Raw genomic sequence first — 27816 nt, forward strand, 5'->3', positions numbered from 1 at the left:
GTGTTTGTAACCGTCGTCCTGCCACTCACGCGGATGGAAGGGGAGCTCCCAGTCAGGTTCTCACACTCGCACTACGCACCGTCCGCGAGGCATCGACGAGCTCTCTCCTGGGAGAAACGGCCAAGAGGGGAGGGACAGAAGTGTGGCATGTTCATGCTCGCCGCAGAACTGAAACCCTCAAGCAGCTGAGCTATCGCGATCCCCTTTCCACGTCCGAGAACAACGAGTCAGCCGAAACCATATCCCATTACATTCCTCCCTCCTTGCATAACAAAGGAACTATGCCATCCATGCCCATGCAAGAGAGCAAGTAAAACAGATAGTACAGAGTGACAAGGGAAACTCATGCGGCTGTAGCAGTCTTTCCTTCTTCTTTCTGCCCCTTTACCATTGCACCCGTTCTCCATGTCAGGGTATCGTAGACCCATTGAACGTCCCTTTCCTCATCACCTCTTTCCCACCGTAGCCAAACGAGTAAGAGATAGCCTTCCCTTTCGTTTCCCCCTTTTCTCCCCTGCAGAACCGCCTTATCTAGTCCTTATATTCGAACTAGAGTTGCCAGCCCTTCACGGGGCTGTTCGGTTCAACCACCGCCCCTAGCCCTCTTCCCTCCCCTTCCCCCCTCTCCAGGTCCTCCTCCATCTGCCCCATCCCTGGGTCTCTTGTTCCCAGCACCAGAGCCACCTCCCCCTGCAGGGTTGAACTCTCCCGCATTGGGATTCAATCCAGCATTACCGCCACCACGCCCAAAGCCACCACGCCCGCGCTGTCCCTGACCACCACGCCCGGGCCCAGCCTGGTAGAGACCACCCCGCGCACCACGGCCTGCAGCCCCACCGCGGCCAGATGGAACAGGGATGCCTCTTGGTTGCTGCTGCTGTTGCGGCTGAGCTTGCTGTTGCTGTTGCTGTTGCTGCTGCTGCGGCTGCTGCTCTTGTTGTTGGGGTTGTTGTTGTTGAGGTGGTTGTTGTTGTCCTTGCTGCTGCTGCTGCTGCTGCTGCTGCTGCTGCTTCTGTTGCTTCTGTTGCTGTTGGGTTGCAGCAGGTTGTGGGAGACTGCTGCTCGGGGCAGTAGCAGGCGCGCCGAAGGGATTGTTGACGACTGGAGGTGGTATTCCGGAGGCCGGCTTTGCCGGCTGCGGAACAGCACTCGGAGGTGCTGTACCAGCTCCCGCGGGCTTGGACTCGTCTTTGACGGCTGTGGCTGGCACGTTGTTAGGATACTGCAGTGATATTACCTCGTAGTAGAAACGGCGAACACATACCTGAAGCGGCCTGGCTCGGCTGGCTCGGCTGGCCCGCAGCTGCCGGCGGAGTACTGGCGGCGGCAGGATGGGCTGCGGCCGAAGCAGCAGAAAGTTGCGTGGAAGCCGGGGCCGGCGGAGGGACCGGAGGCTTCGCTTCCTTGGCAATGTTCCAGACTTCGATCACTGGCCGCTGCGGGGTGTCCTTAGCCGCCGTCTCAACGACCGAGAGCTTCGCCTGCGCTGTCTTGTTCTGCTTGTCAAGCATATTGATCCGCAAGCTGGATTTCTTCTCGGCTAGCTCCCTCGCGTTCGCAATCTTCTGGTCATATTCGGCCTTGAGAGCCGCCTCGGCCTCCTCCTTGGCCTTCTTGGCCTCAACCGCGACCATCCTCTTCACGTTGGCCTTCACGATGCTCGAGACCGTCGGGTTCGTGGCGACAAAATCCCGGATTTGTGCATCATTCATGGAGTTGAGATCGGCGACCGGAGTCTGCGGAGGCTGCGCCTCGGACGACGGCTTGGCAGGAGTTGAAGGAACGCCGTTTCTGGGCGCGGCAGTTTGCTGTTCGGCCTTGATGATCGCCAGCTCTTGTTGCAGCTTCAGCTCGAATTCCTCCTGCATCCTCTTCCTATCCTCCTGGGCCTGCTTTTCCATCGCCTCTTTCGACTCCGTGAGCTTCTTGTTGAGGGCATTCTTCATCTTGTCCGACCGCTGCTTGAGGATGGCGTCCGACTGCTCCTCGAGCTCCTTGGCCTTTCGTTCGAATTCAGCCGCCTTGGCTTCGGCAACCGCGATTCTCTCCTCTAAGGCCTTGCGCTCCTCAGCAGACAGGCCAGTGGCCGGCTGGGTGGGCGCAGGAGCAGCATCCGCCATGACGGCGTCGCCGGATTTTGCCGCCAAGGCCTGTTCCAGGGCGTTATCTCGCTCCGAGATGGCCGTCGCGAGCTCCGTCTTGAGCTGCTCGACCTGAGCCTCCGCCGCGGCTTTCTGGGACGTGACAGCCTCCAGTTGCTGTCTCAAGCTGTCAAGTTCCTTGGTGAGCTCCGCGGCTTCGGCCGAGTCAGCAGGCGCTGCAGTAGGCTGCTCGACCGCTGGTGCGGCCGCCGGAGCCGCTTGTTCCGCTTGTTGTGCTTGTTGCTCGAGGGCCTTGTTCTTCTCCGCCAGGCCGCGCAGCTCCTGCTTGGCCGCCTCGAGCTCCCTCTCCACATCAGCCAACCGCTGGTTGGCCGCGTCGAGGCTGCTCTGGAGCGTGTTCTTCTCGGTGTTGGCCTCGTCACGCTGCGCCTTCATATTCCTGAACCGTGTCTTGAAGTCCTCGGCGAGGCGCTCCTTGGTCGTCTTCCACTCGTTCGTCTTCGTCTCCAAGGCTTCCTCGGCGTCCCTGACCTTTTGCTGGAGGGCATCCCGCTCAGCCTCGAGGCTCGTGATGGTCTCCTTGAGCTGTTCTGCCTCCTGAGGGTCAGCCTGGCCATACTTGCTGAGGATCGATTCGATTCTCTTCTGCAAGCCTTCGCGAGCCTCCTGGAGCTGCCGGATCTCTTGCTCTTTGAAGCCCTTGTCGAGTTCAAGCTCCGAGATGCGAGCCTCGAGAGGTTGGATCTTGGCCTCGAGCGCCGCAATTTGTTCGTTTTTCTTCTCAAGCTGAGCTTGAGCGCGGTGGTTCTCATTGCGAAGCGTGACGTTGCTCTCGCGGATCAGATTGAGCTCGTTCAGCTTGTCCATGAGCTCTTTGTAGGTGAGGGAGGTCTTAGAGCTATTCGAGTGCGCTCTGCGCTCCTGGTCGAGCTTCAGGCGCGCCTCGTCAAGCTGAGACTGCGAGTACTCGAGCTGCTGTTGCAGCCTCTTAGCCTCCTGGACCTTGATGTCGTATTGCACCTCGAGAATTTCCTTCTCCCGGCGCAGGTAATTGTTCAGCTCGCGTAGGCCTTCCGTTGCCGTGTCCGCAACCGAGGGCGGCGGAGCCTCGCCTTCGGCCCGAACCCGGTTTTGCTGCAAAGCCGTAATCTGCGCTGTGACGCTGTCGAGCTGCTGGTGGAGCAGCTTGTTTTGCGCGGCGACGTCCTCACGCCGTGTCTTGAGCTCCGAGATTTCCTGTTCGAGCTGTAGCCGGCGCTCCTCCCAGGATTGCTCGCTTTGGGTGAGCGAAAGCCTCGCAGATTCCGCCTCCGCCCGCCACGCGGCAGCCTTGGTCTTGAGTTCGTTGTGCTCGGCGCGAATCTGTTGCAAAAGCTGGGCCGCTTCGGCGTGCTTGACAAGCTCTTGCTCGTATTCCTGCTGGGCTTTGGTGGCGATCTCGGCCTGTGCGCGGAGGTCTTGCTGGTGGAAACGTGCAGCCTCCTTGTAGCGCTCTTCTTCGTCCTTGAGGCGATCGATCTCGCTATTGAGCATCCTCTCCTTCTCTTCATATTTCCTGGCGATGTCGCCCTGCGAATCCCGCAGCCTGTTGAGCTCGTTATTCGAGTTGGAGAGTTCGATGGTGAGTGCCTCAATGCGTTGTTGCAGCTCGTTGGCTGCGTTCGCCTTGGCCTCGAGGGCCGCATCCATCTCTGCGCGGTACTGGTCGTGGGTCTCGTTGAGGCTTGTAAGTTCTTCCTCCATATCCTTGCTGAGCTGCTTGAACTGCTCGGCCTGCTGCTTCGCATTGTCGAGCTGGACGTTGAGTAGGTCCAAGCTGTTCTTGAGTTCCTGGACCTCATTTTCCAATTCTTCGATACGCGCCTGCGACTCGCTGTCGCCGGTGGATCGTTCGTTGATCGTTCCGGGCCTCGGTGTGGGCAGAGGCCGGAGGCGTTCGGCGCGTTCTTGAGCATTTCGGAGCTCAATCTCCAGCTCCCCGACGCGGGCCTGGAGATGATCGCGAGTCGTCTTGATCTGCACGTTCTCCTCCTTGATCTGGCCGATCATGGCGGTCAGTTCGTCGATCCTCTTCTGGAACTGCTGAGCGTCGAATTCCTTCCGCAGCTGGATCTTCTTGCTCTCCTCGACCTCCTCGGACAGCTTCCGCTTCGTGGTACTGAGCTCACTGGTCAGGGAGTCAACCTGCGCCTGGAGCCTGCGCCTTGTCTCAGATTCCGAGAGCTCACGCTCATTGAGGATCGACTGCTGGTTCGCAAGCAGAGTATTCAGCCTGGCCTTCTCCTGCGCGAGACTCTCGTTGTCTTGGCTGAGCCGCTCCTGGATTGTCTTCCACAGCGTCTTCTCGGCACGGAGGTTCGCGGTCTCGCTCCGCAAGCTCTCGACTAGACCGCGAGCCTCGACAAGATCCTCGGCGACTTGCTGAGTGCGGATGTCTTGCTTGGCCGCGGCTTCGGAGAGGGATTGGTTCCGTTTCTGTAGCTCCTGCTTCTCGTTCTGCAGGGCCTTGAAGTTCGACTCGAGCATATTGTATCGCTCCGTCGAGAGGGTGAGCTGGCTAGAGAGCCGTGAAACCTCACTCTGGAGGGCGCTCTTCTCGGTCGAAAGCTTCTCGATCTGGTCCTTCATGGCGTTCCGGTCCGCGGCTTGGTCGTTGCGATAAGAATCAAAATGCGCCTGTAACTCCCTCAGGGCCACGGCCAAGTTCGCCTCCTCGGCTTGCGGAGGCTGCTCGACACTAGCGAGCACCTCGCGCTGGCCGCCTTCGCGGGGAAGGCCGAGGGCTTGCTGAATCTCGGAAGCCGTTGCTTTCTGCTGGAGCATGCGCCGGAACATGTCGCGTTCCGTCATGTAGCTCTTCATGCGCACCGTGATAGACTGAACCTCGTCTTGCAGTGCCGAGACCGTGCTGCGAAGTTCCTGTACCTCCTCGTGATCCTGGGCCGCTTGCTGTTTGGCGGCCAGAGCCTCCTCGTTCTCCATCTTGGTGGCAAGCTCGCGCGTGAGCTTCAGCAGCTCCTCGTTCTTCTGCTGCAGCTCGTAGATGTCCTTGAAGACTGTGAACCTCTCGGTGATGAAGCGATGAGTGTCGGACATGTCGTCCAGCGCGTTCTCGGCAACCTCGCCGCGTTGGAGGCGCTCAAATTGAGCCACCTCCTCTTCTGTGAGCTGGTCCATGCCCTTCTCCCGAGCATGGATGTTGAAAATCAGGACGTGGATCTGCGTGCTGAGGTCGCGAAGCTGTGCTTGCAGGATCTTGACTTCGGCCTGTGCCGCGGCAGCAGCACCCTCGGCTTTCCGCGCGGCCTTGACGGCAGCGTCTCGCTGCTCGTAGGACTGCTCGGCGAGTTCCGACATGTGAGCGGATTCGAGCCGGAGCCTTTCGTTCTCGGCAACCATTTCCTGATACTCGGGCATCTTGGCCTCCCACAGGCTGACGGCGTCGTCGAGCTCCTCCTGGAGCTTCTGACTCCGACGTTGCTCGCCAGCGAGTTGGGCCTTGACCCTGAGAAGCTCCTCCAGGGTCTCGGTGGCACGATAGGATGCTTTACCGCGGATCGACGCCGGGGTGCCGAACGGGGAGGACGGGCGGCCCTGGAAGGAGCCATTGGCCCGTGGGGTTTGCGGCGCCGAACCGGGGACGCCGCTGTTAGAGTCGACGATGGCTCTGAGACGGTCCGCTTCGGACTGGAGCTCCTGGAGCTGCTGCTCTGTCTGGGCGTGATCCTCCCTCTCCTTCTCCAGCTCGCGGCGGACGCGCCGGATCTCTTCTGCGCAGTCGTCCTTGACCTGTTCTAGCCGAAGCTCCACCTCCTTGAGGCGGTTGCGGTGGGTTTGTGATTGCTGGTCCTTCAGCTCCACCAAGCGCCTGGACGACTCCAACTCTTGCCTGAAGCTCTCCTCGGCTCGGGCGGCAGATTCCTGCAGCTGTTGCACCTTTGTCAGGGCCTCTTCCGCCTTCGCCTGCGCCTCCTCCAGCCGCTTCCGCAGTTGCTGCTCGGTCCGGGTTAGGGATTCGATGTTGGAGAGAGCCTCCTCATTTTGTCGTTGAAGTTCCGCAATTCGGGCACCCTTCTCCTTCCGGATCTTGAGGCACTCGGCCGTCTTTGTCTTGAGCTCGTTGTCGAACCAGTCGTTGTTCTTTTTGGCGAGCTCGAGCTCCTGCTTGAGAGATTCCTCGCGGTACTTGGCCGAGTTCGCCGCCGTCTGGGCGGTCTGGACGGACTGATTCAGCGCCGTGATTTCCTGGTTGAGCTTCAGAATCTTCTGGTGTTGCTTCTGGAGCTCCTCGGCGAGGCCGGCGTTGGCCGTCGTCTTTGAGTCGACGATCGCCAATGTTTCGCGGTTCGAGGTCTCGAGAGAGGCGATGCGCGCCCGGAGGGTCTCGATCTCCGACAGAGACGTTGTCCCCGAGGACCTGAGGGCCTCAAGCTCGTTCTCCAGTGAGCGACGGGCGGATTCTGAGCCGAGGGCATGTCAGCCAGCATTCTTTGGGGGGAGACGATCGCGGCACACGCGGGCGTACCTTCGCTCTGGAGCTTCTGCCGCACCTCCTCCACCTCCTTCAGGGCTTTGTCGGTCGTCGCCTTGAATTGTTCGCATCGCGACTCTGCACCTCTGTACGCGGCTTCGAGCTCGACGCTGAGTTGAAATTTTTCCTGCTCGAGGTCGCGGAGCTTGATGACGATGGCGCCGAGGACCTTTGCGACCAGGTCCGCTGTCGGGGCAGTCACGATCGTGTTAAGGTCGGACTCTGGCACGCCGCCCTGCGTCGAGAGGTAGGCGAGGTCCACGTCGGCCGCCGCCATCGTGTGTCGCGATCCGGATTTCTCAGTGCATGTGCAGGTAGGGGCACTGGTGAGCCTGTCGACGACGTTCGGGTCGTTACTTGATGGATGAAAAGCTAGGGTGACTCCTGGTTCTGGTTGGATCGCGTGATTGAGGTTTTCCTTTGAAGGTTGAGAAAAGGAAAGAGATCCCGAACTGGGACCGTTTCTTTGGTTGAACTGTTTTCGGCAGGGAAGGTTGAGCTTGCGCGCGGCTGCCAATCAGCACAGCAACGACTTTTGTGGGGCCGTGACACAAAGACAGCTGAGCACTGAGAGCTCAGTCAGGCGTTGGTTGGTCTGTGCGCACCCGCCCTGTTTGTTTGCTTGAAGGAGCCTAACAATGTGAATTGGCTCGATGGACTCTTTTCTCATTCTCTGTTGTTCGGATACTAGCACATTGGTCTATGATGAGGTCTTCCAGATGTTTTACTGTACTTTATCAGCCTTGATTTTTACAGAAAAATATTTTTTTTCAAAAAAAATCAAAGTCTCGACCTTGCTCCTTCCAATTGAAGGCGACCACCAATTTACTCTGAAGCTTAAAAAAGTTTCTTCGCGCACTCGCTTACCATACCGTACATACATCTTCATTACTCCCAAATGCGCAGCATTCCAAGGGGCGACCGCCAAGAGAGCAACATGAGCGGGTTTCTGAGCTTCAGCATCAACGAGACCCTCACCTCTCCCTCCCCTTTTGCCTTAGAAGAAGAAAAAGAGAAAAGAATAATCAATAAATTCCCTGGTTTCTTTGACATCCATCAGGATGCCAAGCCAAACAAATCAACGTTTCGACTGTCAGTCTGGGCATTATCACCTCTGCTCCATCCCACCCGCCCGATGACCCGCGTCCATCTCATGCAAGTCCGGAACTGGCCCCGCCCGCCATGATGCCTCTGGTCGTGGCTGCTGCTGCTGCCGCTTTGCTACAAGCGGCCGTCAGTGGCCGTGGCTTGGATGCGGGGCGCGAGAACGCGTGAATACCGCGTCTCGTCGTGGGTCTCGTTCGGGGATCGGTTGCAAAGAACTTACAACCTGAACGGCATAGCTCAGACCTGATGCTGCGCACGGAGCGAGGGAGCTATAGTCCGGAAGATCCGTGATATAGTATGACACTGGTTATCCCGTCAGTGACGAGCGAGGGTGCCCAACAGCGCTAGACCGGTTGACGTACTGTCGCCCCGGGGGGTGGACGGCACCGGAAACTTGGTAGTGGCGTCGTTCATAGCACAGTAGGCGGCAAACATGCCCCGGGCGGACGAGACATCGGCCATGTGCCCCGCGCACGAAGATTTGGTCGGTTGATCAACTGGCTGACCACGAGCGAGTTCTGGTTCTGGGCCGATGCTTGGTCCTCGCTGGCCGTTGAACCGCACTCGTAGCTGACCGACACCGAGATCCCGGACGAGACTGAGGCAAAGTTGTTGCTCTTGGTGTGCGGACACACGACCGGAGTGTCGACACGGCCTCGCGGCACGCGTCGTAAGTCAGCGACTGGATGTTGTAGCCCACGGCCTCCCGCGCACATGATGTCCGAGAGCGTTGATGGGGTTAGCCTGCCGTCGTGCGGAGGAGGATATCTGGGATGGAGGGTTGCTCTACCAGGGCAGGAAACGCAGGCAAGGTCCGCGTCCGTCACATACACATACTCGATCGAGGCTGCCGTCGTTCTAACGAGGGCAAGGGTCCAACATGGTAGCCGCTGAGAGGCGCGGTCGAGCCATTGTTGGTGTCGAGAAAGGCCAGCTGAACATCAATGGCCCTTGACTCGCAGCGGTGCCAAGAAGGTTAGTTACATCGGCGAATGGCGTGAGAGGACTTCTGCAAGCCACGCTCATGGGTAGAAATGAAGGAGACCTGAGGATAATCTGGGTTTCTCATTTTAAAGTCGAGCCAAAGGAGAAGGAGGGCACTGACAATGGAGATGGAAGTGGGTTCTTTCTTTGGACGTGTCATAATTATTTCTTGGTTCTGCGATCCCCGGCGAGTTCAAACACCAATCCGAAGCTCCCATCACTTGAGGTTATCCCGTTGAAAAAAAGGGACCCTATCGAGGAGAGATGCCAAGTGCCGGTAAATGCCGTGGCACATCTCGTTGCTCCTGACATCTTCCACCCGGATGTCAGCCACGGCCAAACTCAAAGCCGGGGAACTATCTTTGGCTACGGAGCACAGCATTTTCGAGAGATCCCAGAAACTAAGACTTGCCAGGATGTCAGCCCCGACCGCAACGATCTTTCAAAGGGACGCCGCCAAACAAACCGGCAACACCGGAACAACTACTGAGCCTACCGCATGTCACTACTGTGTAACTTGCCTAGACCATCAGGACGATGGAGCGGGAGTCACTGTGGTTGCCGCCGTCGTCGTCGTCGACGACGACGACGCCGCAGCCTCAGCAACACCGGCCCCGGCCCCGGCCCCGGCAGCCGGCGCCGGCTTCCTCAGGTTCCGAAACCGGGCGACGTCCAGGGGCAGGCGCTCGCCCATCCAGATGGCGCGCTGGGTGTGGTTGCGCAGCTCGCGCTCGGCCAGGGGCAGCTCGGCGCCGCCGTCGGCCTCGGTGGTGTTGGGGTGGACGAGGACGGAGAGGGGCCCGCGCCAGATGGCCAGCCAGGGGATGAAGGCGCCGAACTGGGCGGGCGAGAGCAGGTTCACCTCAAACATGGCGACCGGGTGCGGGCCGATGGGCCGGTCCCAGAAGGTGTAGATGCGCAGCTCGGGAAACTCGCGGCGGATGCGCTCCCAGAGCTGGCGGGCGTATTGGGTCTCTGCGGGTCATAGTCTTTTGTTTTAGTCACTCCTTCTTTTTTTTTTCTCTTTTATTTCACTTTTTCTTCACACTTCATTTCTTCCCCCTATATCTCTGGGGGAGGATTGGAGAGTGAGAACAGCTAGAGGCGGGGTTGTTCTCCAGGGTGAGCGCTTAGATAGGTGGGTGACTTACGCTCCGGGTTGTTTTGGAAGTAATAGACGTGAACGTCGCTACGGTCTGTCAGCCAACCGGCGCGTAAAGATGAGGCGGAAATTCGAAATGTCTCTCAAGGTACGGTCCGTAGGTATGTTGGACCGACACGGAGGAATATGGCACGGCACTAGCTCAAGGTGCCGCCGCACTTACAATCCTCCCCTCCGCCCGTTGTCCAGCGGGTCGGGAAACCTCTCGTACGCGCTGCTGAGCACACCCGTCTGCGGATTCCGGTAACTCTTGCCGTCCTCGGCCCGCTCCTCGGGAAGAGGCGGGGCATCTTCGTAGCCCGCCAAGGGGGAGGGGTAGGTGTAGTTGAGTATGTCGGCCATTGATTGATTGGGTTTTTGGTTTCGAGAATCGCAGCTGAGGAGGGCGGACCTCGGGTGTCCAACTTTGATCTCTTGAACTGTTGATGCGGACGGAAGTTTTCTGCGGTGATGTAGTTCGTACGTACAACACGGGGCCGGATTTGAGAGACGCAGCGGGTTCCACAGTTGATAGAGGAGCACGATCCAAGTGGCCTGACGCCTTTTCGGCGCGGGTGCCCCGCACTGAGACAACATTGGCCGGACTTGACGTGATCCGGCCACGGGACGTCCGCCCCCGGAGGTAGAGGCGATTGACATCACATCCAATCCCAACCGGGCTCCGCTTGGATTCATCCCTCCCGACCAGGAGCATCGCATTGCCGCAACTCCTCAACAGACCCATATGATGTTGCTTAGTATCATGCAATTCTTCAACGAGGTGGCCATGCCCTCGATCGACCCACCACGCTCATGCTGTACGAGTTCCTGCGAGAAGGATGTGGGCCTTTTGGCTGTCCGGTTTCAGGTCGTGCCAGCCGGAGCCATGAACACCGGAGCGCGCCGAGAAGCCGAGTCTCGGAACAAGTGGAAAGAGGTGGCGGAATCGGGTTGTGCTATGCCTGTGCTACCACTGGGGGATTCTCAAGGATTCTTGGCCTTGCATTCGTTAGAGTGGAACAGCATATGAACCATCGTCCTGCCTGTACTTGGACAGCCCATACCGCGGGCTCTGGATGGAAAAGTTGAGCACCGTCGTGGCAATCGCCTGGTATGACTCGGTTAGCCGCCGCAACTGCTCCGCGACCCCGACACCCTGCTCCGGCACGATCCTGGAGCGGATGGCCGAGGCATTATCGTTAAAATCCTTGATGGAACCGTGGATATCCTGTATCAAAGCTTGCGTCGCGCCCTCGAGATCCAAATTGAGAGCACGCATTGTGACGGGCACAAGGTTTCCGAATGCGCCATCTTTCTGTATTCGAACTCAGCCGAGTACTTCTGGGGACAGGGACTGGGATGGGGACTGCTTCCGTCCCAGGTGGCGTAGATGGGGCACAACTAACCAGCTCTTTTCTAAGTGAAAATAACTCGTTGATGCTAAGCAGCGACGAATCAGCAAGAGCACGCCCGGATGATGGCGTTCACAGCCCAGGGGAGCAGACTCACATAATCAGCAGCTTGTTCACCGAGCGGCCCATGGCTGCATGCTCTTCCGACCCGAGAATATCATTGGGGAGATCGATATTGTTGATGATCCTAGATGCCATCAGCGCTGCGCCCATCATCAACAGTCTGAGGAGGATCACCAACCGGCAAAGTTCCAGCATGGCATCTACCGACGACGTCTTGAGCCGCCACGAGTAGAACTGCTCCACGCTCGGCACCCTCCCGGACAATCGCCACTTGTACTCCGTCACGCAACCCTCCATGTACTCCCTCAACCGCTCAAACAGCCCCCTCCTCTGCTCGGCCCGGCAACCCCGTTCGACGATCCGCCTGCCCACGTCGCCGAAGCTCTCACAGATGCGCGTTGGCGCCCCCTCCTCCGGGCACAGGGCAGTCTCGGCCCCGTCGACCCCGAGAGCGCGCCTCACGAAGGCGACAGACCGCCGGCAGTAGGCCTCTGCAGCCAGCGCATCGCCGGCCCCATCAGCTTCCGCGCCGTCGATGACATCGTCCCACAGGAAGAGCCAGACGTAGTACAATGCGGCCGTCTTCAAGTCCTCTGCAGATGCGGTCGGGAACAGGCTGCGGTGCACAGGACATGGTGAGTGATCAGCAAACTGTAACAGGGAATGGAAAAGGAAAAAGAGAACAAAAAGAGATGAAGAACAAAAAAAAAAAAAAAAAGAGGCAAAAGAACGTTGGTGTAGACATGTGCGCACACATACCCAGAAGCAAAGAGCGTGATATCAGTCGCCTTCACCTTGGCCAGGACCTCTTTGTTCTCGATCAGGCCCTCCAACCGCTCCTCCACGGCAGTCTTCACCCACTCGTGGTTGGGGTTGACGCCTTGCTTCCACGACGCGAACGCCGGGCGGAGATCCGGGATGCGGAGTACTTGGCCGGAGAGGGTCTCGGCCGAGATGGCGGCGCCTTCGTGCTCTGTCATTTCGGCTTTGTGGATCGCTCTGCTCTCTGACGGGCAGTCGCGGGGTCAGGGCTGGGGATAAAGTCTGCTGTGATATTGTCGCGATCGCTCACTAACGACTCCACATCCCCAAAGCGGAAATAAATCCCTTGTGCATGCAATTGTGGCCTGAAGTTACTGCTGTGGGTTGAAGTGCAGTAATCTCACCGCTCCCGCCGCTGGCCTAACCCTTCCACCTTACTCGAGGTTACATATACCTTATCCGTCAGGTATCCGAATCTGTTCCCCCATGCACATGTCACCAGAAAAAAAAAACCAAAGGCAAGGCTTCCCCCTCTCGAAAACAGTTTTCTCGATTTGCCAGGGCACTGGATTCAACTGCTCTAGGCGAACAAAGATCGTAGGGCAAGACAACAAGAACCCAGCCGACAGCCGTCTAGACGTCTACAGCGGCAGCTCTAAAACCAGCCCAGATAGAGAGAGCTCAGAAACGTAGAGAGAAAGCGACCCACCGGATCCGCTAAAAGCTCTGTCCGCAAAGAGGCAGCACGCCCCGGATCGATAAGGGATCCCGCACGAACCGCTTAGGGCCTTGCCACGCCATGCGACGCAATGTATTGTCGATGCGATAGCCCCTGCGAATACGAGAATGCCAATGTAACGGGTAGGAAAGGTAGAAAAAAAAGTTCAAGCCAGATGGGAAGAATGCCAGCACAGGAAACCGTAACCCTTCCCTTCTCCAAAGTTTCCCCCAACGCCACCATCCTTGTATGCAACGATCAACATAACCATAACCCGCCATATCCCAGCATGCCGTGCCATTGCCGTTATAGCTTTGACGCCCGGTAGACCCTGCCCGAGGAGGTGAAGCCATCCATATGAAAACAAAAGTTACAGAGGTACAGCAGAGGGGGTATGGAACGATTCAAATGACATTGGGGAATTAAAAACAAGACGGTGAATGAGCAGCAGTCCGAGGCGAGGTGCGCGGCGACGTGACGACGGTAACGATGCATGGTACAGGTTCAAAGCCAAGACCGGAAAGCTGTCGTTACATCTCCCCATTATCCTAGGAGTCCAGGCGGCGGCATAAAATCGTAAGGATCAAGCCGCCTGACCCTGAGCGGCAGCGCCGTCCGTCTTCTGAGGCGTGGCCGAGTCGGAGCTTTTTCCGGATTCGTGGTGACCATTAGCACCGCCGCCATTGTCGTCGTCGTCGTGCGAAGTGTTGACTGTCTCGCCGGTGACGGCGTTGACGAAGCTGTCGCCCTCGACAACGACCTCGCGGTTGCCGATGCGGCGCATGAGCTCGAAGAAGCGCGAGTTCTTGAACTTCTCGGACGTGTTGTCGGCGACCGAGTTGACAATGTCGACGGCGGCGCGCGCGAGCTCGTCGTCGGACCGGCGCTTGTCCTGCTCCTGCGCGAGCTTCTCCAGGTTGGCGTCGATGACCTCCATCTCGTCGGCCGAGGGCGGCTTGACCTCGGTGGTGGGCTCGGCGCGCGGGCCGTGCTCGGCCATCCACTTGTCCTGCGCCTCGGTGAACTCGTTGTTGGCAATCTTCTGCTTCTCGGTCCAGTCGGCCAACTCCGTCTCAAAGTTGGCGTCGTCGTATTCGCCAAACGCGCGGTTAAAGGCCTCGACGTCAAGAGCCGAGTCCTGGGAGACCGTAGCCTGGGGCTGTTGCTGCTGCTGCTGCTGAGCCACTGGGTTCATGGCCGGGTTCTGAAAACCAAAGACAGGAGGGGGGGGCCCGGCGTAGAGGGGCATGCCGAACGCAGGCTGCTGCACGTTCATGGCCGGGTTCAAGGCGCCCATAGCAGTCGGACGCATCTGGGCAGGCATGGCGGTGCTGGGCCCGGCCGCACCACCGCCGATCTGCATGCTTGAGAACTGGTTGACCCACTCCTGGTGGGAGGCACCACCGGTAGCAGGAGAAGCCAGGCGAGCAGCGGGAGCGCCGGGGCCCATGTGGCCGATCGTCGAGGGGACACCGGGAACGGGGTGGCCGTGAGCTCTGGCGTCAACGACGTTGTTTATGTCCAGACCGGGGCCGAAGGCGGCGTCGAGGGGCGCGCCGCCCTGCTGGAAGCCTCCGAAGGCCGACTCGGCGCCATTCGCGAAGGGGGTCTGCGATCGGAAAGCCTGGCAAGAAGGCGATCAGCGCTGGGTGCTGCTAGGCTAGGCGTGTCGTTCCAGAAGGAAAATACTCACATTGCCTGCGCCGGCATGGGGCGCGTTAACGAGGCGATCCTGGTGATGGGTGCGGTCGCGGTCGATGTGCACCAGGAGATTTTTGGCGCCGTTGGACGGGCCACACATGCTGTCGGCCATCTTGGGAAGCGATTTGTGGGAGGCAATCTGGTGAGATGCGAGAGTATGATCCGGTATACCCAAGGCGAATAATCCCAGGCGAATAATCCCCAGCGTTGCTTTGTTGCGGGCAAAAAGAGGATAACCCAAGGGTAGTTGGAGATGCCGAGGTTGTCCGAGGCAGGCGGCGTTGTTGAGCCGAGCCGATGGTTTTAATGCGGTCGCGTTTTAAAAAGAAGAAAAGAGAATGCTCGAATGAATAGGCATGGTCTATAGACAATAGAGTGCTGAGGCCATTCCCACCATTGGGCCCCGCTTCATCACGCGTGAGGTGCGGCCGCCAAGTTTCTCCATGGAGCGTGGTGATGGAAGCGTCGGTGTCCGTCTCGCCGGATGTGTTCGATGGCTGCGGCGGCCCGGGAACAGGCCTGTGACGAGGGGCAAGCCAAGAGCCGAAGAGCCTGCGGGGCGGCATTGTGTGGGGCCCGTAGGTGAGACCCCTGCAACGCCACGGTGGCCAAGACCTCACCTTCGATTTTCTGGCCAGCTGGACAACAACAACAGGGGTGTGCATCATTAACTGTGTGCATCACGACTGGGGCGACTGCAACACAGCGGCCCAGCTTGCCGTTCGAATCTCTTTGCGAAAGCCATTGACAAGCTACGCCCCGGACAACCAACGGCGACAATTGAACGGGAAAGAACACACGGCTTGTATTACTATTGTTTCTGCACACTTCGCACTCGGTGAATAGAAAGCCCGTCAACACAATGGTACGCGCAGCCCGTTCACTGTTTCCATCTTGTTCAACGGAGGCCGCTCTTCCCATCATCCATCGCACGTGGTTGCTAATGCAGCTCTCTCCAGGCAGCCGGAACCCAGGTCATTGCCAACTCTGGCCACGACGACATGATTGTACGTTTTCCTCCTTTCGCGGCCGCCCCAACCCGCCCGTTTCGCCGAGCGCACGCTACGAAACTGCGAGAGCTGCGACGATCCGCCAGAGAGGCAAAGGGAATCTGACGAACTACCAGCACGATGCAGTCCTCGACTATTACGGCCGGAGGTTAGCGACCTGCTCCTCGGACCGCACCATCAAGATCTTCGAGATTGAGGGCGAGACACAACGGTTGACCGAGACGCTGAAAGGGTACGTCGGAGGTTCTGGCTCTGCTTTCCTTCCCTTCCCTTCCCTTCATTCGTTCCTCTCCCCTGCTCCCTGTTTCCTACAAACTCCCCGAACAAGTTCCGTAGTAGGGAGCAAGATATGGTGCGGGGACAGGAAACCTCATGCGTGATGGAACAAGGTGAATAACCAACGATCAAAAATCAAATCAAAAAAACAGGCACGACGGGGCGGTCTGGTGCGTCTCGTGGGCGCATCCCAAGTACGGCAACATCCTGGCGAGCGCGGGGTACGACGGCAAGGTGCTGATCTGGCGGGAGCTGAACGGGGCGTGGCAGCGCATCTTTGACTTTGCGCTGCACAAGGCGAGCGTCAACGTGGTGTCGTGGTCGCCGCACGAGGCGGGCTGCCTGCTGGCGTGCGCCTCGTCGGACGGCAACGTGAGCGTGCTCGAGTTCCGGGACAACAGCTGGGAGCACAGCATCTTCCACGCGCACGGTCTCGGCGTCAACTCGGTCTCGTGGGCGCCCGCCACCAGCCCCGGCAGCATCGTCAGCAGCAAGCCGGGGCCCAAGTCGACGGGCAACCGGCGCTTCGTCACGGGCGGCTCCGACAACGCGCTCAAGATCTGGGCCTACGACCCCGCCACCAACACGTACAAGCTCGAGCGCGAGCCCCTGACGGGCCACACCGACTGGGTCCGCGACGTCGCCTGGAGCCCGACCGTGCTGCAGAAGAGCTACATCGCCAGCGCCTCCGAGGACCGCACCGTGCGCATCTGGACCAGCGACCCGGCCAACCCGCTGCAGTGGAACTGCAAGGTCCTCAACTTTGACGCCGCCGTCTGGCGCGTCAGCTGGTCGCTCAGCGGCAACGTGCTGGCCGCCAGCGGCGGCGACAACAAGGTGACCCTGTGGAAGGAGAACCTCAAGGGCGAGTGGGAATGCGTCAAGACGATCGAGGAGTGATGGCGTATGCCAACCAATCTTACGGGGGGGAGGCTTGGGCGTTTACGGTTCTTTCTCGGTCGGTATTAGAGCTAATGCAGTTTTGTTGCACTCGTCTTGCCGTACTTGACTGTGACGCTTCTTGATTTTTTTTTCCTTCTTCCCTCCATTGAAGAGGGGTATCTAACTACTTGGGAGTAGTTGGGAGGATGGCTCCCGTCGCGCGTGAATTATTAGGAAGGTAAGTCAGGCCCCCAGGATTGGGACCACCCTCCCATTCCGACTACTACATATTTAACCCTCAGGGTTATATATTAGAAATTAAAGCCCCTAAGAAAAGTAACAAGAAAATAGTAACAGTATATAAAAGTAGTAGAGAACTATCTATCTCAAATAGTAAATCTTATTTCTAAAGCTAATTTTCTATTTATCGATTTTAATGTAAGTACTATAAGGATATAAAATGTTAAAAATACTAGTAAATATATAGCAGCTATTAACAGATCTTCTCGAAGACTCTTCTCTTTTAAAATTTACTTATATAGAAATAAATACTTATCTCTAGGATAACTGTTATAATGCATGATTATATCTTGAAAAACGGATTTTAATAGTGTCTATGTAGAGTGTTTTTTAAGGGATTGAAGAGTGTGAGTTTGCTGATTTTGTATGTGAGTTGGTGGTTGGAAGGGGGGGTGGTCGGAATCTAGGGGGTCCGACTTAAGAAGGAAGGAAAGAAGGATGGAAAGGGTAATTAACAGAATTTGTTCAGGATTTATCGTCAGAGAGAGAGAGAGTGTGTGTGTGCTGAAGACCAAACTGTACCGCAGATCCTATCCCTATTAAAAGGTTGACCCCAAAATACACAAAATCTGCTCATCAACGAACGGAATTCTTATTTTAAAGCAACCCATAACATAACTCATCATCCCTTCCTCGCTCCCCCCTCATCTCGTCGTCAACGCTCTCAGACGACGAACCCAAGGCCCCCGACTACCATCATCCAAGCCGTCACAGCAACAACCACCACCCACCCTTCGGCCCCCACACCGCGAAGCGCCGCCCCGGGCGTCGCGGCGCCCGAGGACGTGCTCCCCGGCTGCGCGGAGGTATCGGTGGGCGTCTGCCTCCCTTCAATCTCCTCCTCCTCCTCCTCCTCCTCCTCGTCGCCGTCCCTCAGGACGACCCAGATCTCGCCGGTCGCGTCGCTCGAGACGAACAGCCTCTGGGCGGCGGCGTCGAAGGCCAGCCCGACGGGGCGGAAGCAGGCGCCCCGGCGGGAGCATTGGGTGACGTCGGGCGCGGTGAGGATGTCGCGGGCGGCGGCGCGGCTGTCGCTCTGGTCGGCGGGCTCGCCGGCCGAGGAGAAGGGGACGTAGGCCAGCTTGTAGCCGGCTGGGCGGTCGCGGTTCCAGCTGCCGTGGAACGAGATGAAGGCGCGGGAGCCGTTGCCGGGCAGGAACTCGATGTCGAGCGGGGCGGTGTGGGCCTCGAAGGTGAGGCGCGGCGGGGTGGTGCTCTCGGCGCAGGAGGTGTCGTTGACGGTCGCGTCGTTGTCGAGGGAGAACTGGCTGCCCACGACGAGGTCGCCCTGGGAGGGGAAGTCGGTCACGTTCCAGAGGGCGAAGCAGGAGGGGTAACCGTAGTTGGCGCCGAGGAGCGGGGAGGACGTGTCGTTGAGGAGGCCGTGGTAGTTGAGCTCCTCGCCCGGGTTGTCCTCGTGGATGTCCTGCCCGAGGCGGGCGACGTTGTCGGCCGAGTTCTCGACGGACCAGATGGTGCCCGTGACGGGGTGCTCGGCAACGCCGACCGAGTTGCGCAAGCCCCAGCCGACGAGCAGACCGTCGGAGGGGTAGTCGTAAGGGTTCTCACCGGTGGCGGCGTCGGAGATGTTGAAGGCGCGGATGCTGGAGACGCCGGTGGACTGGTCGGCAGCAAGCGGGTCGATGTTGGTGGCGCTGCCGCGGGAAACGAGGAGGAGGTCGGGCTGCGACTTGGAGAGCAGGAGACTGCGAGTGGAGTGGCCACCGCCCGGGTTGGTCATGTTGGCTACCAAGCGGGTGCGCTCGCCCACGGCGGCGGTGTCGGGGTCATAATGGTAGCGGTCGACGTACTCAGACGAGGAGACGTAGAGGGTTCTGCCGTCCTCCGACAACTCGAGGCCATGGTTGAGCTAACGTTTCGGTCAGCCATCCGGATGCCCGCGTACTGTACGCGTGGAGAGCTGACACTCGAGCTTGGCTAAAAAGTATGCACTTGTATGCTGCCTACCTTTGAGTCCTCGATGACGGAGACGTTCTTCGCGACGGACACACAGGTACCGCCGTTGTCGTTGAGCGTCAGGTGCGTCAGGCCGACGCCTTGCTCAACCACGAGCAGTCCGCCATTCGAGTCGGACTTGATGCCGCGGGGCCTGGTGAGACCCGTGGCAATCAACTGGGCCTTCCACCCCTTTGCCACGACGGGCGGCGAGTAAGCCGGCGTCAGCGTTGCACATGCCGATGGGACCGAGCCAGTAGCCGTAGCAATCGCGGTGGTATCCTGTGCTGTGACACAGGACAGCAGCAACGCAGCGGCAGCGGCTCGCTTTGTGAGAGGAATCATGGTGTCTCTTCTTCTTCTTCTTGTTCTCAGTTGCTCTTCCCAATCTGATCTGCTTGTGCAAGTCGGCGACAATTGGCGTGTTTTCACGAAAGAAACCTGCTCACTCCAGGTGTCTCGACTTGGAAGGTGGGAACCTGACCTTCGAGTCTCGACTAAGGGATGCGGCTGATTATAAATAACGGGTTGAATTGATCAAGTTGCTCGTTGAATACGCGTACTACTCTATCCGTACCTGCAGGCCGCAATTGGTGGGAGGCGTCACGGTACGGCAGCCACCTGCCGGTCGAATCCTGGCGTGCCCAGCCGGGACAAGATCCCGATTCGCATCTTTCCTCCCCGATGCAAGCCTGCGCGTACCTGGTCGAGCGATATCCTCATAGGCCGACGGCCGAGGTTTCGGTGATCGCGATGATGCTTGAAGTTGTCTTGGGTCGTATCAGGGCCTGGGACTCCCTGGGGATCGGTGTTGCATTTAGTGGCTTTTTGGGGTGATGTCATTCCTTCTTCTGCCGTTTCGCCCCGCATTCATGCACCAAATCGGCCCGCTCACGCTACTCGAGCACGCTGTTTCACATACATTGTAGTATTGTGAAGTACTACGATCTAGGAATGTGTATCCCTTGTTGTCAGGCACAGTACCTAGGTACCTAGGTATACACACGCCAGAGTGGACGTTGGGTTTCCCTTCCCAATACGGCACTCTGGGCAGTACCGAGCCCTTAATAAAGGAAGGGACCGGAGATAAGGGAGGTGTGGTCCTGTGATTCGTGCGTCTTCCGTCCAGATGGGTAATGAATATGGAAAAAAAAGGACAATGGGGTACCAGGATCATTTTCTTTTACTAGACACTAGCCGGAATGGCTTCAAGCCCTCCAGTTACTGCTTTGACTGTGGTGAGATGATGTACTCCGCTTAGCCGCCGAGGTGCCTGTGTGAAATTCCTGTTCTCTGTGTCTGTTAATTGTTTAGAGATAACCTCGGGCGCTTTCTACAGAGGTACATCCAGGCTATAAACACCAGTCTCTATCCCTGTTCGATCGATTATCGCATTGCATGCCCAAAGTTCAGCATAGCAACCTGTTGTGGAAAGCTCATGTGAGGTATTCATTTGCGCTCCCACGCGAGGTGATTTTGAGTACATATTATAATTAGTATTCTCAGTTGCAGGTCGTCGAGGCCTTGAAGAGCAAACATGAAAGATGACTGCCTGGCTCGTGGCACAACCAATGTACCTCGTGTATATTATGATTATCATTTCTCTTTCTTTCTTTCCTTTTCTTTATTTATATATTTACAACTAGACCTGAAAAGCATTGCCATCGAATCTCCCAACATTCTTGGGGTCCAGCCGCGCACTTTGACAGATGAGATAGGGCACTCTGAGTTAACTGACATATCCTCGCTCGGTAACGTGGTAAGATTCACTGCTCGTTAGATATTGTATGGGCAGCCGGATCGGTTGACGCTCCTGAGAGTCCATCAGCCTGATTTCACGCTGATGGTTCTCACATCTTCAAACCGCGTATGTTCTCCTGCCGCAAGGATCATGACATTGAGCTTACCCGCAAGCATCACCGACAATTTGGGTCTTTCCCTGAAAAGCAAAGTGCGCAGAGATTGGTCCGAGAGGTGCGGTTAGGAGCTTATTGAGAAGGTACGTTTCCGTGGCGACGTTGTAAAACCATGGAGCGAGACTCAGAGAGAGACGGACCAACGGCTTGGGGAGTTTTATTTGACGACTTCTAATTCATTCGGGGCACACCAGGATTTTGAGAGCCGCTGTTTATGAAACAGCGAGTAATAACGAGGTGAAGATCAAAACGGCCTGGTGTTGTAGTACCCCGCGCGAGACACGCAGGTGAGGAGGTGAGATGTGTATGTGTGGGTGTGTGTGTGTAAGTGAACAGTGGTGGAGCCAGTGGGTTGATTGCTGGACCAAACTATCTGCTTGGGTATGGAATAAACGCCGATCGAACAGCAGAGCCAGATCAAACCTCGCCTGGAGGTCTGCGCTACTCAGTGATACGCAGGGTGTGCAGCTGTTGCATGCGGCATGTTGCTTCCGTGACTGAGGACCTTAGGCAGTTGATCCCTCTGAGAAGAGCTGTCGATCACCCCGCCAGAGGCCGGGCCCGGGAGATGACAGTCCGAGAGGGACTGTCATTGAGCTGCATCGGTACTACACGACCACATTCACACCACCGAGGATATCGACTGTAGCGTACACGTGTCTCCAACGGAGAGGTATATTAACAGATCCTGTCTTGGTGCCCAAGCAAACCGCATGCCTTGCAGAGGAAAGGGGGAAGAAAGAAAAGCAAGGAAAGTCCTCTGGTGGACGTGAAAACGAAACGACAAAGCAAAGAAATGGTGACAAGCAAAAGGTAGCGGGCGCTGTGAAGACGTAGCAGAATGTGTGTGTCCCCTTGGTTTCCCAGACGCGTGGTATGTTTGTCCCAAACAACACAGCAGCTACCACTTCCCTCAGTACTGCCTACCAACCTGCCTAACGCAGCCCGATGACGCTCATCTCGAGCGTCCAGACCCTGCGGATCCAGACCTTGAGCTTGGTGCCGGCGGGCAGGCCCTCGACGTTCTCGAGCTCCACGCCCTCCCACCAGCAGCGGCGGGCGGGTTTGCGCCAGAAGAGCAGCAGTTTCTGGGCCATGCCGACGGCGCCGCTGCCCATTTCGTTGCCGCGGATGTCGGAGCGAAGGCGCGCTAGCGCCAGCGAGCAGATGACAGCCTTGTTGGGCTCGGGAGCCCGGTGGCCCCAGCGGTCGTCGTGATTGAACCCGCTAAATTCAACGTTAGCCTGCAGGTAGTATACTGGCATATGATACGAATATGTATATGAGTGTGTGCATGCGCGCGCACGTTTCCATGTGTACCTAGAGACAGAGGAAGACGAAAGAGGAAGGGGAGAAAAAAAAATTCGAGGGGTGTGCGAGGGCGAGGACTTACCCCGCCGTCAACATCTCGATGAGGTGTGCCTCGGTCGTTCCCGGTTCGTCGCTCTTCTTGAGGCCGCTGAAGATGCCGTCCTGCTTGAGGAGCGCCCGGGCGGCCGCCCGCTTGACCTCGATCATCTCTGGCTGCTCGATGTCCTGCTTGGGTGGGATTGCGTAGAAGTCAAGGTCCTCGCGCAGCACGATGATGCCCGCGCGCCGGCTGCTCTCGTCCCGAGCCGACGGGTCGAACGACACCAGGCCGTCGGCGCCCTCTTGCCCGTTGCTGGGCTCGGTTGGGATACTTTGCGCCACGTTCCGGAAGAAGTCCAGCATGTACTGCAGTGACGCCGGGTCGTACTGCCGGTATGCGTTAGCGGTGGTCCAGAAACACACGGGAGGGAATCATGGTAGGCATGTAGCGGATGCTGAGACAACCGTCCTGCCTCCTCAATACAAGCAAAAAACATACGTCGACTTGAACGGCATCTCCTTCCGAGAATCCACCACCCATGTGCCCCTCGGGAAAGAGGCCATTGGGGAAGAGTGATAGCAGGACAAACTCCGGTAGTGTTAACAGTTCGTCTCGGGACAGCTTAAAGCGGGTGCCCCTAAAACGAAAGAGAAGGGAAAAGAAAGGAAGAGGTCAGTTGACTGCTCATTCTGCTTGCTGCTCGAGGAGTAGGCGGGGGTTCGGATCTCACCGCAGATCCATCACGATGGTCTCGTCCCCAGGCACATCTGCAGACGCAACGTTAGCTTGCGTTAGCCATCTTCATCGATTGACGATACGATCGTCGCCGGCGCCGGCGTGCACCTACCTCCGAGGGGATTGAGCGGCGGGCCGCCCTGCTGCACCTGGGTGATGATGCTCGCGGCTCCTCCTGCGGCAGCCATGAGGTATGTGAAGGAGTGGAGGGGGCTGGTTCCCTCCGAATACGCCGGCGGCGGCTCTGTTTCCTCGTCCTTGGCGCTGTCTCCCTTGGTATCCTGCGGGAGCGCGCGCTTGGTCTCGTCCTGGAGTTGCCGGACTGCAGACGCGCTGTTTGACGACCCGGTCTCTACTTGGTCGACAGCAGGCGCATACGCTGGGGCCGCGAGGCAAGAGGCAGAAGCGGTCGCTTCTTGGTCACTGACTCCGTCGTCCGGGTGTCTGTACGGCTCGCAAGGATCCTGGAGGGTTTCCGCGGCTTCGTTGTCCTGGGCAGGAAAGAGCGACGAAAAGGAGGGTGGTGGCCGAAAGGCTGAGGAGCCCGAGGCCTCGGAGGCAGGATACTGCGGCGGCGGGGAGCGCTGACGGGATGGTGAATCCTGGGAGTCGGGTATCTGGAGGAGCTCGTCGTCGGCCTCAGCGGTGAAGTGCGCTAGTTTCTGCTCGGCCACGGTGTCGGGGGGTTGTGGAATGCCTGCTTCCTCGTAAACACTGCTGCGTCGTTTGCGGGAGATGGGCTCGGAGTACGAGCTGCCGGGATCACGCCGGTTACACAACGTGACGGCGGCGACGGGAAGTTGTCGGACGGGATGGCTGTGGTCGGAGATGTGCTTCGTTAAAATGCTGTCGCTCTAATGTTCAGCGTGTCTCTGGGATGGCTTGGCTCTCGAGATTGCGACAGAAAGACCGGTCGCGGCTGAGGTTCGTTTGGGTGCCCAATTCGGTGACCAGCGTTTAGTGAGTCCTACCTGGGAGGTGGATAGGCAGCTTCCCCAGATGAGGTCCCTTATTAGGTACCTAGTATTAAGGCCAGGTAGGGACGGATTTAGTGCTTGTTGGTTGCTGTTAACCCGAGATAGGCCAGTAGCTCCGATGCTCGCACGTAAGGGAAGGCACCCAAAAAGGCCCTCAACGCGGGCTCGACTTGGCGCACAAACAAAAAAAAAAGGGCCGAAAACAGTATAAAGTGCAAAACCTTAGAGAGATTCCGTATATAAGGCTGTTCCGGAGTCCAAGGGTGGAGAGACAGAAGGTTAGAGGAATAAACGATCGCTACCTAATGCCGCTGAGATGAGGCTGTCCCAGCGCTGCGAATTGAACCCCGGGGCACGCGAGATGGCATGCTGTCAGGCCCCTGAAGTGTTGCCAGCCGCCGAGTCCCTTGTCTGGCTGGGATTAGCGGGGCGGCCCACAATCGGGCTCCGTACAGTAGTTATCGGACTCCATACCGACCCAGCAACTGTAACCGCCCGAAATGACCCAATCAGAAGGGATGACATCTGGGCAATGAAGACCAGGTTCCCCAGTGCGGGAAGAGGGTCTATGTAATCCGTATTCATTGTCGGAAGAGAACAGAAGGCAGGATAACTAAAAGGAGGCGAGAGACAGATATGCAATAAGTTTCATGAAATGAATATTCTTGGTCCGTTGATGATCAAACATTGGCATAAAATCGCACCAAGTGCATGCATGATTAACCTCTCGAGGCCCAAGTCAAATGGTAATATTCTTTGTGATTATACATGTACAGATCAGTCCTCGTCATCGCTATCCCCAAAGATGGCTTTGAAGACATCCTCGCCCGCCCTCTCCCCTTCTAGAGCCTCGTTCCTGCTCGTATCAATGACAGCCTTTCCGGGGCCTGAAGGTTGCCGGCCAGCAGCCTCGTCTTCGAGGTTCGAGCCGGCATCTCTAGGCGTGCCGGCGGAGGAGGAATGGACCGAACCAAATTCGAGGGCCATGGGTTCTTGTCCCGATGACCCATACGTTTGCGTGGTACTGAACTGAGTCGCAGTATCGTACTTTGCCTTTCCTGAAGCCGCCGAAGCCGCTCCGGGATCATTGGTTTGCACATGCTCTGGCGGCTTCACATTGAAGCGCTTGCATAGCAGCCGGGCGGGGTAGAACTCGGTGACGGATCTCGTCATCGGCCCAAACATACCAAGCTTGGCTGCCTCCTCAGACGGATCCTGGGGTTTGGCTGGTGGCTTCGAGAGCAAATCTCGCTCTTCCGCCTCGCCGCCCGAGCCGGGGCTGGACTGGTTTGTCGAAGTCGTAAACCGGCTGGCCATGAAACCGGTCATGGGCCTGAATATCCTGGCGCAGTTGTAGAATTCGTGCAGCTCCCTTAGCCACTCTTCGTTGTTCATCTTGGGCGGTTTCGTCCCCGGAGTCGGCTTGAACCCAGCCTGGTACTCCAGGAATGCAATGTACCTCGCGCGCTTGGCCTCGTCGTCTCGATAAGGCGCGTTACCGCTGGCGCCCCTGGAAATGGCCGCAACCGCCGTCTCCTTCCCCAGCTGTGGGACGCGGCTGAGAATCTCTTGCAACCGGTCCGCCTCGCTGAGCGCATACTCGGCCGGAACCTCGCCCCGAGCGGGCGGGAGGTCTTTCTTGCCGGTCACAGCCGCCAGATGCTCCCGAGCTTCTGCAGACATGAAGTCAAAAACGGATTTCCCGGGGAGTGGTTTTTCACCAAGGATCGCCGCGCGCGCCTTCGGATCAAGCGTGGACGCCCTGGCGGCCTCTGCTGCGGAGACGTAGCCAGTTGCGCCCGCCTGAGACTTTGATTGTTTCGCCGAGACCCAGCCGTCCGGGATCTTTGGGGGAGGATATTTTCCTTCGCTATTGATTTCAGACGTCAGGGCGTCGGGCTCCCTGCCAAAGACGAAGCCATCCAGGGGTAACCGCCCATCATGGCACTTCCTGACCCCAAGCGCAATCTTCCCCAAGCCTGACTTCTTGGACGGTATGAATGCCGGTTTCGCCTTTAGCGCTGGGTTTATCGCGGTTGTGGCCTTTTTCTTCTTCTTGTCTCCTCCTATTACTCGGTTATACGATATTCGCGGACCAATCTCGTAGGGATCTTCGTCGTCGGAGCCGGTATCATTCAGTATACCAACCCCTATCCCTCCGCGGCTCTTCTCTCGCTCTTTCTTGCGGCCGGCGAATAGTGTAAACTTCGGGCGCCCTAAGCTGCTCGCTCCTTCGTCATCGTCGGAATCGGAGTCATGCTTGGTTCCGAGGCTGAGAGGTGCCAACCTCGTTTCTCCCTCGTATCCCAGCCCTCTGTGGTCGGTCTTGCGCGCAAAGCTAATCATTGGGACATCTTCTGGCGCGAAAAGGTAGGTTTCCCCCGGATCACCGGTGTCGCTGCTGAGTTCTAGGCGAGCCGTCCTGCGGACCTTGGGCCCAATTCCCTGTCCTTCTTTCCAGCCCATCTTCTTGAGCAGTCTCGTGCCCATTGTATCGCCTTCTGCGCGAAAAAGATCCATCAGACCATTCCTTCTCGTAGCATCATCGGCGGTCGAGCCCAGCCCGGAAAACGCGGCTCGGGTCTGGATTTTCCTCGCTTCTTCCGCATCGGCGAGATCCTCCTCGTCCATGTAGTCCTCCGGGCGCAGCTGCACCGCGTTAGGGTCATCCTTGCGGCGATTCGTTCGAGAAGAGACAAAGGTTGAAGGTGTCCATCCTTCTTTAGAGCCGACAGTGTTGAAATAGCTGGGCACATGTCAGCGAGCTCGTTTTCCGGGAGCGACAAATCGTGCATACTTGCCCTGCACTCCATCCGCCGGTAAACGCGCCGTGAAGCCTCTTCCTCCCCCGCTCATCCCTCACCTCCTGCTTCCATAGCGGCACGTACGAGCCATCGTCACGGGCTTCCGAGTCGAGCGGCGGGAGTGGCGTTCCGAACGCGACGTACGGCGATCGTTGCGCAGTAACGTCAGCCTCGTAGGTCGCACGAGATCTCTTGTAGGACATGGGAATGCCAAAGGAGCATGAGCTCGTAGGCGAAAATGAACTTCTTCGAAGGGATCCAAGTTGCCAACAGCCCCCGTATTGAAGATGTCGTCGACTTCTCCACTAAATTGACGTACAAGTGCCTGGTATCGACGGCTCATGAAACTCATGAAATGCTGCCTGGAGTGGAAGGCGGTAAAGCTGGGATGTAATCCGTAGTGAGACCGGTGGGGCTGGCTTTCCGCAATGCGGGGAGCCAAGTGCATGTGGGGCCTTTTCTTGGAGACGAATTGAGATTCCTGGTTCCAGCCACACGTTGAAGCTCTCCAGTTCTCCTTGCTGCCGTAGGACTTGGTATGTAACGTTATCCGTATGTACTCGAGTATGCATAGTTTTATGTACTGTTGTACCTTCGAGCAGCCAACCCAGCCCCTCGAGCACATTCCATGCTGTGTCCGTCGGGCCCGGTGTGCCACGGCACTTAGAGTTGATTATCGGAGCTAGCTTCATCCTGAATCATTAGTTTTCCTCTTATTCACGCCTCTTTTTTATCATCTTTCCCGCTCCTCATGCCGTGACTGTTCACTTCATCGGCAATATCACGTTAACAGGGGCCAGGTCGCTGCGATGTAGCTTTCCCTATTGGAGTACTCGGAGTATAGTGAACGCATTGCTTGGTGACATCCTAGACCCTGCCCTCGGCCTATCGTTGATTAAGTGAAACGCTCAGCGTTAAAATCCATAGAGCCATCCGATTATCAGCACCATGATATCGAGAGTGCTCTTTCCAAACGCAAATTACCAACATCCATCATTCTTCTTCCAGGCGTGTTGGGACGTAACCGCCCTCCCCTTCGGCCTTATCGATGCCTTATTTGGAGATTGAGCAGAGAATGGGCAGTGGGG

The 27816-nt window shown here is 57.7% G+C and overlaps 9 protein-coding genes across 9 annotated transcripts; 1 reads left to right on the top strand and 8 right to left on the bottom strand.

The window, feature by feature from the left end:
* Positions 1–583: 583 nt before the first annotated feature.
* On the bottom strand, positions 584–6910 carry P884DRAFT_270837 (uncharacterized protein; the record flags this gene model as incomplete). The annotated part of the gene is made up of 3 exons (XM_069442384.1): positions 584–1203; positions 1265–6562; positions 6628–6910. The coding sequence occupies 3 exons, from the start codon at positions 6908–6910 to the stop codon at positions 584–586; spliced, it is 6201 nt and encodes a 2066-aa protein (XP_069296416.1).
* Positions 6911–7784: 874 nt separating this feature from the next.
* P884DRAFT_300909 (uncharacterized protein) lies at positions 7785–8202 on the bottom strand (the record flags this gene model as incomplete). The annotated part of the gene is made up of 3 exons (XM_069444813.1): positions 7785–7854; positions 7998–8043; positions 8103–8202. 3 exons carry the CDS (start codon positions 8200–8202, stop codon positions 7785–7787), a joined length of 216 nt encoding a protein of 71 aa, XP_069296417.1.
* A 1051-nt stretch (positions 8203–9253) lies between these two features.
* On the bottom strand, positions 9254–10228 carry P884DRAFT_203551 (DOPA-like domain-containing protein; the record flags this gene model as incomplete). Its single annotated transcript, XM_069438507.1, has 3 exons — positions 9254–9699; positions 9876–9913; positions 10050–10228. 3 exons carry the CDS (start codon positions 10226–10228, stop codon positions 9254–9256), a joined length of 663 nt encoding a protein of 220 aa, XP_069296418.1.
* Positions 10229–10874: 646 nt separating this feature from the next.
* P884DRAFT_204042 (isoprenoid synthase domain-containing protein) lies at positions 10875–12320 on the bottom strand (the record flags this gene model as incomplete). Its single annotated transcript, XM_069438546.1, has 5 exons — positions 10875–11180; positions 11272–11305; positions 11375–11464; positions 11519–11956; positions 12094–12320. The coding sequence occupies 5 exons, from the start codon at positions 12318–12320 to the stop codon at positions 10875–10877; spliced, it is 1095 nt and encodes a 364-aa protein (XP_069296419.1).
* A 1083-nt stretch (positions 12321–13403) lies between these two features.
* On the bottom strand, positions 13404–14633 carry P884DRAFT_203989 (uncharacterized protein; the record flags this gene model as incomplete). Its single annotated transcript, XM_069438540.1, has 2 exons — positions 13404–14444; positions 14514–14633. 2 exons carry the CDS (start codon positions 14631–14633, stop codon positions 13404–13406), a joined length of 1161 nt encoding a protein of 386 aa, XP_069296420.1.
* A 750-nt stretch (positions 14634–15383) lies between these two features.
* Positions 15384–16707, top strand: P884DRAFT_270840 (WD40-repeat-containing domain protein; the record flags this gene model as incomplete). Its single annotated transcript, XM_069442385.1, has 4 exons — positions 15384–15386; positions 15481–15528; positions 15618–15763; positions 15960–16707. The coding sequence occupies 4 exons, from the start codon at positions 15384–15386 to the stop codon at positions 16705–16707; spliced, it is 945 nt and encodes a 314-aa protein (XP_069296421.1).
* A 946-nt stretch (positions 16708–17653) lies between these two features.
* P884DRAFT_278678 (soluble quino protein glucose/sorbosone dehydrogenase) lies at positions 17654–19290 on the bottom strand (the record flags this gene model as incomplete). Its single annotated transcript, XM_069443214.1, has 2 exons — positions 17654–18859; positions 18943–19290. The coding sequence occupies 2 exons, from the start codon at positions 19288–19290 to the stop codon at positions 17654–17656; spliced, it is 1554 nt and encodes a 517-aa protein (XP_069296422.1).
* A 2506-nt stretch (positions 19291–21796) lies between these two features.
* On the bottom strand, positions 21797–23135 carry P884DRAFT_204010 (uncharacterized protein; the record flags this gene model as incomplete). The annotated part of the gene is made up of 5 exons (XM_069438542.1): positions 21797–22088; positions 22255–22598; positions 22711–22849; positions 22943–22979; positions 23060–23135. The coding sequence occupies 5 exons, from the start codon at positions 23133–23135 to the stop codon at positions 21797–21799; spliced, it is 888 nt and encodes a 295-aa protein (XP_069296423.1).
* A 1453-nt stretch (positions 23136–24588) lies between these two features.
* P884DRAFT_330675 (uncharacterized protein) lies at positions 24589–27027 on the bottom strand. The gene is made up of 2 exons (XM_069445695.1): positions 26726–27027; positions 24589–26670 (listed from the first exon to the last, which is right to left on the bottom strand). The coding sequence occupies exons 1-2, from the start codon at positions 26929–26931 to the stop codon at positions 24702–24704; spliced, it is 2175 nt and encodes a 724-aa protein (XP_069296424.1). The 5' UTR covers positions 26932–27027; the 3' UTR covers positions 24589–24701.
* Between the last annotated feature and the right edge of the window lie 789 nt (positions 27028–27816).

The sequence above is a fragment of the Thermothelomyces heterothallicus genome, assembly GCF_042370625.1.
Source record: "Thermothelomyces heterothallicus CBS 202.75 unplaced genomic scaffold P884_scaffold_16, whole genome shotgun sequence".
Classification (NCBI taxonomy): domain Eukaryota; kingdom Fungi; phylum Ascomycota; class Sordariomycetes; order Sordariales; family Chaetomiaceae; genus Thermothelomyces; species Thermothelomyces heterothallicus.

Excerpts from the sequence above, each read along its gene's own strand:
- P884DRAFT_330675 (XM_069445695.1), bottom strand. The coding sequence starts at position 26,931 with ATGTCCTACAAGAGATCTCGTGCGACCTACGAGGCTGACGTTACTGCG. Across the intron at positions 26,671-26,725 it reads ACCGGCGGATGGAGTGCAGG|CTATTTCAACACTGTCGGCT; the intron begins GCAAGTATGCAC and ends ACATGTGCCCAG.